Source organism: Macrobrachium nipponense, chromosome 35, assembly GCF_015104395.2.
Source record: "Macrobrachium nipponense isolate FS-2020 chromosome 35, ASM1510439v2, whole genome shotgun sequence".
In the NCBI taxonomy this organism is placed as follows: domain Eukaryota; kingdom Metazoa; phylum Arthropoda; class Malacostraca; order Decapoda; family Palaemonidae; genus Macrobrachium; species Macrobrachium nipponense.
The window spans coordinates 18,844,140-18,858,748 of NC_061096.1; the positions used below are offsets into that span (position 1 = coordinate 18,844,140).

Genomic DNA, 14,609 nt, shown 5'->3' on the forward strand with positions numbered 1-14,609 from the left:
AATATGTGAATAATACCATAATTTAAAAGAAAAAATACTAAAATGTTTCTTCTTACTTCGGAACTAAGAACGAATTAATTATTCGATAATCTTCGAATAAAAAACTAATTCCAAAAATAATGACAGTCTAAAACAATTAAATTCCATAATATGTAAACAGATTCATCAGCGTCTCCCTCATACACACACACACACATAATATATATATATATATATATATATATATATATATATATATATATATATATATATATATATATATATAGATAGTTATCCACCTCCCAAGTCATAATGTTCGCAGTAATTCATTCCCGTGTAAAACAGATCTAACGACACAACCTATCCTTTTGTATCTTCTGCAGGTGCACCTCAGGTCCCCCTTCATCATGAACGGCGTCTGCGTCAGGTGGAGAGGATACGTAGACCTCGAGAGGCTGGATGGTGTTGGATGCTTGGAGTTCGACGAAGAAAACGCCGCCGTAAGTCCTCAATAATTACTGCTTAGGAAACAACTTGCGCTTTTATAGATCTCGAAGGGAATGAAGAGATTATTTTCTTTTGCTTTGTTATTTTCCAGCAAGTATAAGCATAGTTTTTTTCTTTCTTTCCTAAGTCTTTGCATTACACCACATTTGAAACTGACAGTTATGTACCATAAAATGCAATCATCGCTTTATTAACTTACTTCGTTATAGACAAAACTCTCTCTCTCTCTCTCTCTCCTCTCTCCTCTCTTCTCCTCTCTCTCGTCTCTCTCTATCTCTCTCTCTCTCTCTCTCTCTCTCTCTCTCTCTCTCTCCCCCTTGCACTAAAGCGCCAATGTAACTAGAAATGGTACATTGACAACATCTACAACTGATTAAAAGATCCACATTTGTAAGCACATTATGTGCATGTATGGTCCAACATACCTCTTCAATTGTTATAGTTACAAATATATGTACAGACAATTGTGTATCTTACAACCATGACAAAAGAGCACGATGTAGTTTTGTGGTTGTGACAGACCATTTCTCTCTCTCTCTCTCTCTCTCTCTCTCTCTCTCTCTCTCTCTCCTCTCTCTCTCTCTCTCTCTCTCTTTCTCTCTATATATATATATATATATATATATATATATATATATATATATATATATATATATAAAAAAAAAAAAAAAAAATATATATATATACACACACACACATATATATGAATGAAACAATAGGAAAAACGAAAATGCGTCCACCGTAATCGTGAAGACGCGGAACCCAAGAGGAAAAAACAGAACCAGAACAAGCCGTGCTTTAACCGCACTGGATTTTATAAAACTATTATTTGGTACCAGATAATAACTATAATTAAACCCAATTTACGATAATGGCATCTCGTTTTTTCAACTTTCTCTCTGAAGGGACGGAGATCAGTTTTAATAAATTTAATGAAGGGTTACGAGGTAACTCTAATATCGTTTTATCCTCCATTAAATTATATATTTCTCATATCTCCCTAACGATCGCCGTGCCACAATAAATACGTGTGTGTTCAAGAAGATCGAAGAGACTCACTACCCACCTCTTAAGCTTGTAAGTCAAATGGAGCCAGCCTCCTCTGGAAAGCCATTTGTTGACCACGAGGAGAAAGCGCTCTCGGGAATATAGATCGCCTTCTGGGTTTAAATAGATATATGACTGTTCCATTTTCTACGCCTCTAAAAAGCACTCTTTACGGGTTTATTCGTCTAAATGGAACAGCTAATTTCGTCTACGGTTTTTTTTTTGTTATTTCTAGGTATGTGGTTATCACGAAACCTCGAGAAACGACCAGTGCTGTAGTATGTTATGGTCATACTATGTTCATTATTTTTACAACCGTATGCTCCAGATGCCAATAGGGGGAAATCCTAATATGCCTAAAAATTCAAGTATGTTAAAAGTGTTTTTAATAGCAAAATTTTTAGTTACGTACATAGACGGCTAATAAAGTATTTTTCTTCACAAGTAGAGGCCTAGTAGTCCTAGCACTCGCTACAGAGCGAGTACTCAGAATAAGACAGACTTACTGAGATTTGTTCAAAGCACAAAACTGGAAGTTTAAAGAGCCTTTAACAAACTTACGGTCCAAATTCAAAACTTCAAAACGAACAAGTGGCTTATAACTATAAATGTATACATAGAAATGCTCTTAAAGGGAGATCAAGCATCTATAAATAATTTTCAGTAAGCAAGCAGTTTACCAAAGCTCTATATTTTTTTTATATTATTATTAATGATGAAAAATGAATTCTAAAATTATGTATAAAATCACTGGTTATTATTGGCATTTGTCTAATTATTTTTAGAAGTAATGTGTTTGTCAGAAGTGAACGTTCTCTGACATTCTATTTAACTATGTCGAACGATAAAGGATGTGTATTTAATTAAGAAACCTACTTGCTAATTTATATCTAACATTTAAATTTCCTATAGTGATACCTGTATTCAGACGCGTCAACAATTGTTCATAATAAGATATGCACAATCACAGAGGTTTATCACCCACAATCTCTTCAAGATGAAGGAACCCTTGTTTTCTGAGCGATTAATGAAGTCAATTTAGGTAGAGAGAAAACAGCGCTGGTCCAACATGACTGATATCCTGCGTTAAATTCACGTCATTAACCTATTCTTACCATAGAAGATTATTTTAAGAACTAAGAGACTTGGCGAATCTCGCCACGTCCTCAGTATATTTCTAGAATCGTTCAGATGTCAGTGTTGATAAACAGTTACAAAACCTGCCAGAAATGGGCACTGAATAACGAGGCTGCTATAGCGGGTCTCTCTGCGATTTACATAAAGGATGATAATTTCTACTCATAAAAACACGAATTACTCCGTAATTATATCTTCCGGCGTAATATGGGCCGGCTTTGAGTTTACATGTTGTGATCTCCAGAAAAAGATGATGTTTTTTTTTTCTTTTTTAGCTTTCGCTGCTATAAAAATAATTTTTTTTCTGTTTCCTTTAAAAATCTTCTGATATCTCTGTTCATTCCTTCATAACAGTTTTCGTAACAGATGTAAGAATGCGGAATGCAAATCTCTCTCTCTCTCTCTCTCTCTCTCTCTCTCTATATATATATATATATATATATATATATATATATATATATATATATATATATATATATATATATATATATATATATATACCTACAAATTACTGGTACCCTAAAACAATTCTCCTTCTGATTTTAATAAGTTATTGACCTTTTTACCTATTTATCTATTCATTTGTTAATTTATCTTTATTTTCTAATATCTTATTTTTTGTTGTATTTCCTGTTATCGGCTGAAATTTTTTTTTCAAATGAACGCTGTATTCTTTGGAAATTTGATTTTCAGTCAGAGGATCTTGCAAGGCTGTTCCATATGAATAAGGTTCATATCCTGAACAACAACAACAACAACAACAATAATAATAATAATAATAATAATAATAATAATAATAATAATAATAATAAAATAATAACTTTCTAGTTTAAAGAGGACCCTAGAAGCCTGTTCCATATGAATGAGGCTCATCTCCTGAACAACAACAACAACAGCAACAGCAATAATAATAATAATAATAATAATAATAATAATAATAATAATAATAATAATAATAATAATAATAATAATATTAACTTACTCGTCTAAATACTTGATGCTAATGGACATCCCATTTCAACTTTCCCTTCAGGAGGAAGACCGAATCCTGCGGGAAGAAATCGAGAAATACAAAGCCCGCCTTCGCGAATTCGAAGAAAAGCAGAGGGCCTTCCGAGTACCCACGACGAGCCACGCCCACGCTCACGCCCACGCCCATGCACACTCAGAGCAAGCTAACATACAAGTCCGCTAGCAGGTAAGGTTTGTCACGTAATCTCTGACACGTAGGTCTGTGATGGATGGTTATTACTGCAGTGCTGCATACACGTACACAAATACACACGCACGCACACACAAACACACACACATCCATACACACACACACATATATAACAAATACATATAATAAGTAAATAGGTAACTTATATATATTATATATATATATATATATATATATATATATATATATATATATATATATATATTTAAGCGAATACCACAGGAAAAAGAAAGTTAGAAATCCAAGCGCTTGTGTCTTTACTAAGACATTGTTCCTTGACAATGTCTTAGTAATGACGAAAGCACTTGGATTTCTGTCTATCATTTTCCTGTGGTATTCGCTTATTTAATGAAGTCACGTGCATCTACTGTGATTTTTTAAGCATATATATATATATATATATATTATATATATATATATATATATATATATATATATATACAATTCGAGGTCAAGTAAGTTAACTTTTCACATACACAATTGTTCTGTGCAGTAGCATAATTACTAGAAGGACCTCATTCAAACTGGATGGTATCTAGTTGAATGCATAGCTCCTCTAGAGACCATCCAATTTGAATGGGGTTCTTCTAGTAATATATATGTGTGTGTGTATATATATATATATATATATATATATACACACATATATACCATATATATATATATTACCAATATATATATAGTATATATATATGTGTATATATATATGTATATTATGTATATGTATCTATAATTATATATATTACTTTTATGCCCACGTCCCCAGATAAATTTACAGAATCATCTATTTATATGTATTTTGAATAATCATATTTAGTTGCCTTAGGCCACTACGGCCTGAAACTATATTTCACAACATATTGGTTTCCACACTAGGTCATTTATTTACCGGCAATTCCTCCCCCTCCGTAGATTTTGAGCCTCCTTCATCGAAAGCTGTAGACAACGGTAAGCAACAGCGCAAGAAGAAAAGGAAGAAAAACCAGAAGAAGAAGAAGAAACAGACATGTAGGATATCTGACACGAGTTCAGGAGACGCATTATCATCTTTTTTTTTTTTTGCGTGTATCCGTATGCAGTTGTTCCAAAGCAAAAGAAGACTGTTATCTTCCCATAAGTAAGAACTAATAATATAAATTAGAATATTCACTTACGCGCAAGTGTTAAGATTACTGACGTAATTTCCGTGCGTCACTGAATTTCTCAGAATGAATTATGCTCGTATAACCAATAAGAAATTTACAGCGTTGTTGTACATTTACAACATACAGTTTGGTGATATCGTTACAACCTGCATTTCTTCGCATTTTATCCATGAACTCTTATCTCTAATAGAAAATGACTGCGTTCCAAGAAAAAGCATAAAACGATTAATACAAGAAAAAAGACAAATATAGATAGATGGAAATTCAAAAATGAGAAACAGATTAAAATTACCAATAAATCACAGAAACAGTTGAAAATCGGTTCTGTACCCAACGCGACGGAATGCAAGCGCAAGAACATTGGAACAAGCGACGACAAGAGCAAAATACATAGAAAGAAAATGCTGGCAGCTGCAATTGAAAAAAAGGCAACTATATCAAAGACCAGATGGTTAAACTTTTGGGTCAACACGAATTTCTGAAGAAGAGGCTATTTACGAATACCACTACAGAAAAGACCATGAACAAATAAAATACAAGACTTTCAGAAAATCTGAAGTCACCAATTTAAACAAAGGAAAGATGTAAGAGACTTTTACTATGACTTTCCGTAAAAGAAAATTGTGTACATATTTATACATTTAGAGTCGTAAATGTCTAAACACTAAACATGCATACATGATTTTGCGGAAAATATTGACAGGTGAACTTGCTAAATTATCACCAGGTAATTCAGCTAATAATTTGCTTTTTAAAGATGTCTCATTTTATATGTGATTAATCATGAAGGAATTACTGCTTACACAGGTGAAATTATAAATATGTAATTAGATTATTTTTGTTGTTACACACTTGATATATATACATACATATACATATACGTATATATTTACATATATTATGTGTGTATATATATATATATATATATATATATATATTTATATATATATATATGTATACATATATATAGTGTATCCTATACAAAGAACACTAATATTACCGACATAGTTATCAGGATCTATTACATATACTGTAATTGTATACATATATTTGAATGTATAAAGAAGGACCCAACTAATAACCCCAAGTGGGTCCCAGAATACAATTATTTTGCTTACGGTGTATACCAGTAACTATGTGCCACATCTCATAATAGCTTCTATTATGTATATATATAGTATACTATATATATATATACATATATATATAATATTCTTTCTTTTTTCTCGCCCTTGGAGACCTTCCGCTGGCTCGAGTAAAAACCAGAAATCTATATCAACACTATAAGACTCCTAACGCCCTCAGGGCTCACTCCCGTTTGACGTGTTTACAAAATTAGACCAAGGACGCCTGTAGGATGCTGACATTTCCTCACTATTCTCTATTTCACTGCTTTCTTGTGCATGTGTATATATATGTATGTGTATTTACATATCATAGATATACTTGTATATGTATACATGCATATATATATGTATGTATAAGTATACACACTTATTCAGTTCTATATAGCTTTACTCCTCAAATTATGTCAGTTATGTTGGTGCAAGATGACAGACTGACTTACAATTAAATCATACAATATCAAAAATGACTTGAAAATCACACGAGAGAAAATGAGGTCAAGATATGAGAAATCTATGAAGATAAAGCATAGACATGTTACCACATAAGATTATTACCGCAAAGTTGTATTTACGACCAACATATAACTACTAAGACCTCCTTTCTCCCTTTTATAGGTTTCAATGTTAGTCTGTCCATCTATTTTAATAATAAAAAAAAATTTTAACATCATTAAAAAAAATGTCAGTATCCGCGGGCGGTCGTCTACAAAGCCGGCAAATGAGAATCGAGCTTTCCTCAGAGACTTTATTTTCATGTTTTCTCTTTTACCGTAAAAGACAGCGAATAAACATGAGCTGACTCTCTCATCAACCCACGAGGCGCAGATCGATATACTAATTGCGCCTCCTGCTTAAACGGATTCACCAGTAACTTCATAATGACTTAATTAAGTGATTAACACACAACAGCTTCTCTAACGCTGACGGCTAATCCATTCTAAGCAACATTTCGTTTCGTTTTCTTTCGATTTCCGTTTTGACTTGATTGATATCGTAAGGTATAGGACGGTCCTTACGCAGGAGATGCCATACCACATATATTTATTTTGTTCGTATTTCCGGTTAGGTTTGTCTTTGAAAGATCGGCGAATTTACGCAACAGTTCAGATTTCCATTTGGTCCGCTCTTGGGCGTCTTGTTAGAAGTATATGTATATCTTCGGCTACAAACCTGTTACCTACGAGGATACCTGTGCCGTTCCCGTTCAACCTATAGGAACCAGAGGTTGGCCGATCTGAGTTCTAGAGGATATAAACGACTCTGTATTACTTTATTTTATCCACGTTAATTATTGTTGACGGTATCTTCATCGATTTCCCAAAGACAAACTTTCTTCCGCTCCCTCCAAGACAAAGAGAAAAAAAATACATAGTACCAAGGATAGATATTACGAAGTGAAATTTTCCTCGCTGAAGAGCGTTCTTTATCGGTTCAAGACCCTGAAAGCACGTTAATGGATAATACCAAAGATATTGTTGACTCGTAGCTTAATTCAAAGGAAGACGATTCTCCCCTGATGGTTAAAATGTTCCTGGGATGCTGTGAAGATGTTTTTCAAAAGGTACTGGAAAATTTATATCAATCTGATGTGAGGGGCAATGGTTACCTTCGAGGTAAATGGTGATTTTATGTGACAAATTATAATCGGTCCAATTTGGGTGGTCAGGTGCGTTTATGAAGCAAATTTGAATATTCGGGTGCGTTGACGAAATATGAACAAATATGAGTGAAATTCAATCTGATTTTGATGATGGGTTGAAATTCGTTATCATTAATTCATAAATACTCTGTTTCAGTATCAGGCTAAATCTCACTTGACTCCTAAAAATTGGACTGATTATGTGCTTTCTTTTACTAACACTAATAATAAGGTTCTTTACAATAAGGATTGACTACAGCATTATTATAACAATTATGCCTCGCAGCTAACATTCTGACGTGACTTGCAAGTATTATTGATGTTGATAATGATCGCATACATATATGTGTGCATGTTCACGAATGTATATATATGAATATATACATCCACTTGTAAAAGTCCATCCCTGAAGATTTTCACCAGCTTGAAAGAGTTGCTCTTTGTAGTTATTTTCTCAAAATGGTTAGAAATATCCAAAAAATATTACTTTATAAAACTGGAAAAAAAAATGTTTCCCCCTCTTAATGAAGTGTGCAATAAGATTTCTCGTTACTCTACGGCAGACGAACACCTCACGACGTCACACTCGTGACAGACGAAGCTGTCAATCCGATTTCAGAGAAGGGTATTTTAACCTTTATGTTGATCTACTGATGTTTTCCTTTGTTATGTCCACAGTATATTTCTGGGGATTCACTGAACGCGACGCAGATGAGAAGCCTCTCTTGTCACTATTGGCGTTTGTAAAATCACGTATATCTTTTCGCATTATATTCGTTAATTATCCCTTGTACGTAATAATCTCTCGGTTCCGCTAGAACGTATCTAAATCCGAAACTCATTTCTCGTCTGTTCAGTAGAATCCCTAAGTGAATATATAAGAGCTGTGTTGTATATTTTGTAAAGATCTGCTAGCCACTTAAGCTAATCGTATTTATGTGTAGGACATTGTAAAGGTAGCGCGTCTTGAGTTTCAAGAAATAAACCTGTTTTGATTAATGGCTGGATTTCATTTCTTCAATCCTTCTGGGCTACTAGCTATGACCAGTGAATATAACCAATGATTTTGGGGAAAAAAAAAAAAAAAAAAAAAAATTTCGAATCTCAACATTTTGCGATCTTAATACGATACATTAATATAATACTTCTATTTTTACTATCAGATACAAAAATTAGGAAAGGAAACTGTAACTTCTAATATTAAACTTGATTAGTATCAGTTGCAAAATTAAAATTACGAATATTAAGACTAAATGCTTGAAGAAAATTGGTTGATTAACAAAATGGGTCTGATACAGTGATGTATTAGCAAAATATGCAAAGTATCTACCTAACAGGCAATATTTTCATGTTGTATCTGTATTTGGACATTACAACCATAGACCGTCGAATCTAATACCGGGAACTGATTAATGTATTGTAACATTCCACATTTTTACTCAGTGCAACTGAGCACAATTTTGCTTCGAGAACCTACTCTAAAGGTGGCCTACACGGAAGCACCTTATTGTTACATACTAAAATTTTTCTTTCATTTCCTTTGAGGCAAAGTCAATCTTGGATTCCAAAATCGTTTGTCTGTCTATAAAAAAGTTCTTAAAGGCTTCTAAATACATAGTGACAGAAACACAAAGTAAATGAATTGAGTTCCTCGCAATGTGAAGAGCACAAAGTACTTATGATGAGAGAGCGGGCCGTGTGGTTGCGGGGGTGGGAGAGGGGGTTGGGGTTGTTGTGGAGGAGGAGTTAGAGCGTGTTGGCCTGTAAGAATAATTAAGCAGATGAAACTTGGGAAATAAATTTTGAGCTCCAAAAATATACTTAATTCTTTAGCCCCTTTCTTGAGGCATATTTCTTTATATTTCAGGCCAATTACAAATCAGATGAAGTGAGTATTTTTTTTCAGTATGTAGAACACAAAAAGGTAGTAGTAATAATTATGGAAGCAGCAGACGAAAGTTGAAAAGCTGTCGAAAACTTGATCGACATCCTCTCCAGAAACTGAGGGAATGACTGAGCGATTAATTACACAGGTCATCGACACCAAAGCCAAGGAGAATCTTCCGTCTTCTAATCGGTAAGTACGCTCAACTTTTTGTGAAGTATTCAATTTCTTCATAAATTAAAAAAAATACCACTGAAGAGCAGAATTATTATGCTGGTGATAGTAAATAATGACAGTAGTTTTAGTTAAACCAGTTGTAGTAGTAGTGGTGGTGGTAGAAGTAGTAGTGAAGTAGAATAATAACTTTGATGGCAATAATGATTGTATCTATAAAAGAAAATGAACGCTTGAGGCGTGAAAAGAAAAATTACATCAAATAGCAGAAGATAGATATAATAATAAAATCGTTTATTTAAAAAAATAGCAAGTATAGTTATTTCTATATATATATATATATGTATATATATATACATTTATATTTACATGCATATATATATATACATACATACACACACACACACACGCACACACACACACACACACACACACACACACACACACACATATATATATATATATATACATATATATATATATATATATATATATATATATATATATATTATATAAAACTGTACTTGCTATTTTTTTTAAATAAACGATTTTGTTATCTTATCTATCTTCTGCTATTTGACGTCTCAAATATATATATATATATATATATATATATATATATATATATATATGTATGTATGTATAATGTGAGAAAAGTTCAACAACAATAAAAAAGATAATATAGCATCAAATACCAGTAGTGACACAGGGGTAAAAAGAAATTTATGTCCAGATTCCAACGAAGAAGCAGCAACCAAATTTCGAGGAAGTTGTTAACATCTCAAGACAATAACTGTATCATCTTTATGATTATTAGTGCTCACTCGACTCTCGCCCAGATCCCTCAGATCTCAATGAGTAATATGCAATAAAATCCAAGTCACGATAATAAAAATGATAACATCTGCACTCTAAGAGCTACCGATTCGCCTTCTCCAATCACGACAAATAAGTCTTTAATGCAGTGACTTTATTCCACTATATAAAACGAGTAAAAAATGTGCCGAAGTATAATGCTATATGAAACTCTTAGTCACGCCCAGGAAACTTTCAGCCGCAGCACGGTGGTGGCCTGTATTCTTGGCACCTATAGCGGCGCCAGACGTACGGTCATGGCTAACTTCAACCTTTGATAAAGAAAAAAAAACTACTGAGGATAGAGGGCTGCAATTTGGTATGTTTGATGACTGGAGGGTGGATGATTAACATACCAATTTTCAGCCCTCTAGCCTCAATAGTTTATAAGATCTGAGGGCGGATACAAAAAAGTGCGGACGGACAGAAAACTAAAACTTGACGTTATTTCAAGTATATTTCCTTCTACTAATCGTTAAACAACACGTACACACTTACATAACAAACTCAGAAACCGTGAACGCTCGAACAAAAGAAAAAAGAAAAAAAAAGGAAATAAAGAGAACGTTTACCCTAAAATATGACACAGTAAAACCTGTCGTCACTGATTGTTCATGTCCTTAGATTAGCAAATACAAGAAGTAAAAAAAAAAAATAAATAAATAAATAGAAAAAAAAGCAATCTATTCCTGAACTGTCGAGTCACGGTCGGCTTCCAAGAAAGACTAAACACTAAACAGCTGTCGAGGCAGGGGCGTCATATCCGCTGTCCAGAATCTGGAGGTGAAGGACAGGTTGGGTGAAGGCAGGATGACGAACGCGGAGAAAAGAGAAAGGAATTAAGAAGGAAAAATGCGAAGAACTAAGAGTGACAATCAAACAAGACTATCGGAGATTTCTCTCCTTTTTTTTCGGCACCATGGAATGGTTCAGTAGTCCTTTCTTTAGCTCTTCGTGGCGGCATTCTGATGAATTTGCAGACTTGCTAGTAATCTTTCTGTTAAATAATTGTTATGATGTCATGTGTAGTCATATTTCTGCTATATATATATATATATATATATATATATATATATATATATATATATATATATATATGATAATTATCACATCACCGTGATTCATATAAATTATTCGAGCTACAAATGTCCTTTAATATCTAATTCACCCTACCTCGGAATTGATATCTATATCAATTCCGAGGTAGAGCGAATTAGATATTAAAGGACATTTGTAGCTCGAATAATATATAGTATATATATATAATATATATATATATATATATATATATATATATATATACATATCATACATTATATATATATATATATATACTATATATGTATATATTATATATATATGTATATATATATATATATATATATATATATATATATATATGAATAAGGCAGGATCCTAGAGGTTCATAATTATAAGCTTCATACATGGTGAAACACGTACTAAAAAGAAAAAAAAAAAAAAAAATACGGTTGAAAATACAAACGGCATCAATAAAGATTAAGCAGCGAAAAGGATACCTAAATTATTTGCGTATGAATAAGTTTACAATGTATAAGAGGAAGAATGAAGGAAAATAAGCGCACGCAATCGTTATTCATCTCTCTGCCGGTTTTACCCCTTCGGGAAAATGGCGCCATACAACTGAGAGAGTCTCTTTTATCATAAATGTTTTACAGCGCCCCAGGAATGAATTAATACGGAGAAATGATTACTTCCTCTATAAATATTTGCCTTTGCCGAATGCCGAGTGTAACGTACAGGTAGAAATGTTGCTGAATTATTTATGCTATTAATATATTGATATGGGACCGGGGAGACTTGATATGTGATATTCTGCGTAATGGAGAAGCCCATTACTTTCCAGAATTATTAGTTGCCTTATAATCTTGTATTTCATGAGTATGTGTTTCCTTATTTCTTCTATATATCAGATGTGCATGCCTTATTATATCATAAGTAATGTGACAAGTGAAAATGAAATAAAAACAGTTACCCAGATGTAAGGTTGGCATGGATGTTTGAGAAAGGCTGTGAAACATACAAGAAGCAATTTCAACCTACAACAGATGAGGCCAGCTGATGCCTACATATAACCGAACAGTTTCTCTTTACTTCTCCGAGAATCAAGCGCTTGAAGGCAGTGGGTGCAGCAAATACAGCGTTCTTTAACGCAGAATTGCCTGCCAGGTCAAGAAGAACGGATAAAATCATTGACAGTTAACTGATGAGAGCTTCGATAATTTTTTTTCCAATAAGTGAGGCGATGGACTCTCAGTGAGGTAATCAGAGATTTAAACAAAAAGAAGTGAAAAGTAGAATTTTAATAGTGCTGCATAAACAAAACTGCGACATATATAGGTTATAGGTTGTATAGGTCTAGTCATCAGCTGGCCTCATCTGTTGTAGGCTGAAATTGTTTCTTGTGTTTCACAGCCTTTCTCAAACATCCATGCCAACCTTACACCTGGGTAACTGTTTTTATTCCATTTTCACTTGTCACATTACTTATGATAAAATAAGGTATGCACATCTGATATATAGAAGAAATAAGGAAGTGCATACTTATGAAACAAAATATTACAAGGCAACTAATACTTTTGGAAAGTAATGGGCTTCTCCGTGGTGTCATGGCAGTATAGCGTTTGAAGCGAGGAAGGCCAGTATTCACAAAATGACGATGCAGTGTAAAAATATCCTTTCAGCAACCCCCAAAAACTCACTTGACATGTCTTTCAACATCCTGGTATGATTACGGAGAAGGACTGACATCCCGTTCTTCAAAATACAGCAACGACAACTTTTAAAAATGACCCTGGCATTAATCCTGGTATTCAGAAGCCAACCACATTTGCGGTTTCGAAAATAACTGCTGTACCTATTCTTCCGTTACTTCCAAAAAGTAGAACTACAGGAGTATAGTAACTAGAGCTTTTTTCCCCAAGTTAACATTTAGGTTGGTTCTGTAGCCAGTATGCTCTTACAACGACAAGAGCTCCCTTTTTCTCGACCCTCTTGCCGGGCTGATTAAGTATGCACCCTAAATTCATGACAAAACACGGTCATGAATACTTCATCATGAGCTGTCCTGACGGGGCACAGGACGTCGTCGAAAGGCTCTTCGAGCTCGGACCGATGTCTAAAATAACGCGAAGATCAGAGAACAATTTTATGGCACTCAAAATAATCAATACGCATTCGCGGACTCCTACAGAGATCAATACAAATAGTGCTGGTAGGAGAGAGAACTGAGCAGCCTGCTGTGTGTGAGAGAGAGAGAGAGAGAGATAGATTGTTTAGCCCCCTAGTTTTCCTTTCCTTTCCCTTCGCGCCCTTTCCCGAACCTTCCCCTTCCCTTTCCCCCCCCTCCCAGCCGGCCCCCCCCCCCACACACATCCACTTCCCTTCCTTCCAAACGGTCTCTCTCTCCCTCTCTCTCTCTCTCTCTCTCTTTCTCTCTCTCACCAAGGGGAAAAAACCGGGAATGGACCCCCTCGAGGGCTTGGCGCGCCCTGATTGGCTGAGAGGGAAGGTGGGCGGAGTCTGTTGACGTGTCCCCTCCCAGAAGTCTTCCACATCAATTGCTAGACCGTTACTAAAGATATTCATCAGGGTAACGAGCTTTAGGATGCTGCGATTATCTCCGGCTTCTATCTCGATTGCCATCTCGAATATCACCTCCCCCACTGACTACAGCCAATGCGAAGCATATTCTACCGGTACAGATAGTCATCTTTTCATATGGGAGGGGAGAAAGAGAGAGAGAAAGAGAAAGGGAGAGAGTCCGTGCAAAATAAATTTCCCATCATACTAGAATTTTGCTCTGTAGTAGGCCTTTGCCAGTATTCAGCAAAACTATGAAAAAGGCTAGAAG

The 14,609-nt window shown here is 34.4% G+C and overlaps 1 protein-coding gene across 1 annotated transcript in view; it reads left to right on the top strand.

Annotated features, from left to right (window-relative positions):
* LOC135208452 (protein big brother-like) overlaps window positions 1-5,035 on the top strand; it is a 52,392-nt gene extending 47,357 nt beyond the window's left edge. The window contains exons 4-6 of the mRNA XM_064240643.1: window positions 363-479; window positions 3,704-3,868; window positions 4,805-5,035. Of these exons, the coding sequence (XP_064096713.1) occupies window positions 363-479; window positions 3,704-3,865 (279 nt within the window). The 3' untranslated portion in view covers window positions 3,866-3,868; window positions 4,805-5,035. The remainder of the gene's footprint in view (window positions 1-362; window positions 480-3,703; window positions 3,869-4,804) is intronic.
* Window positions 5,036-14,609: the final 9,574 nt, after the last annotated feature.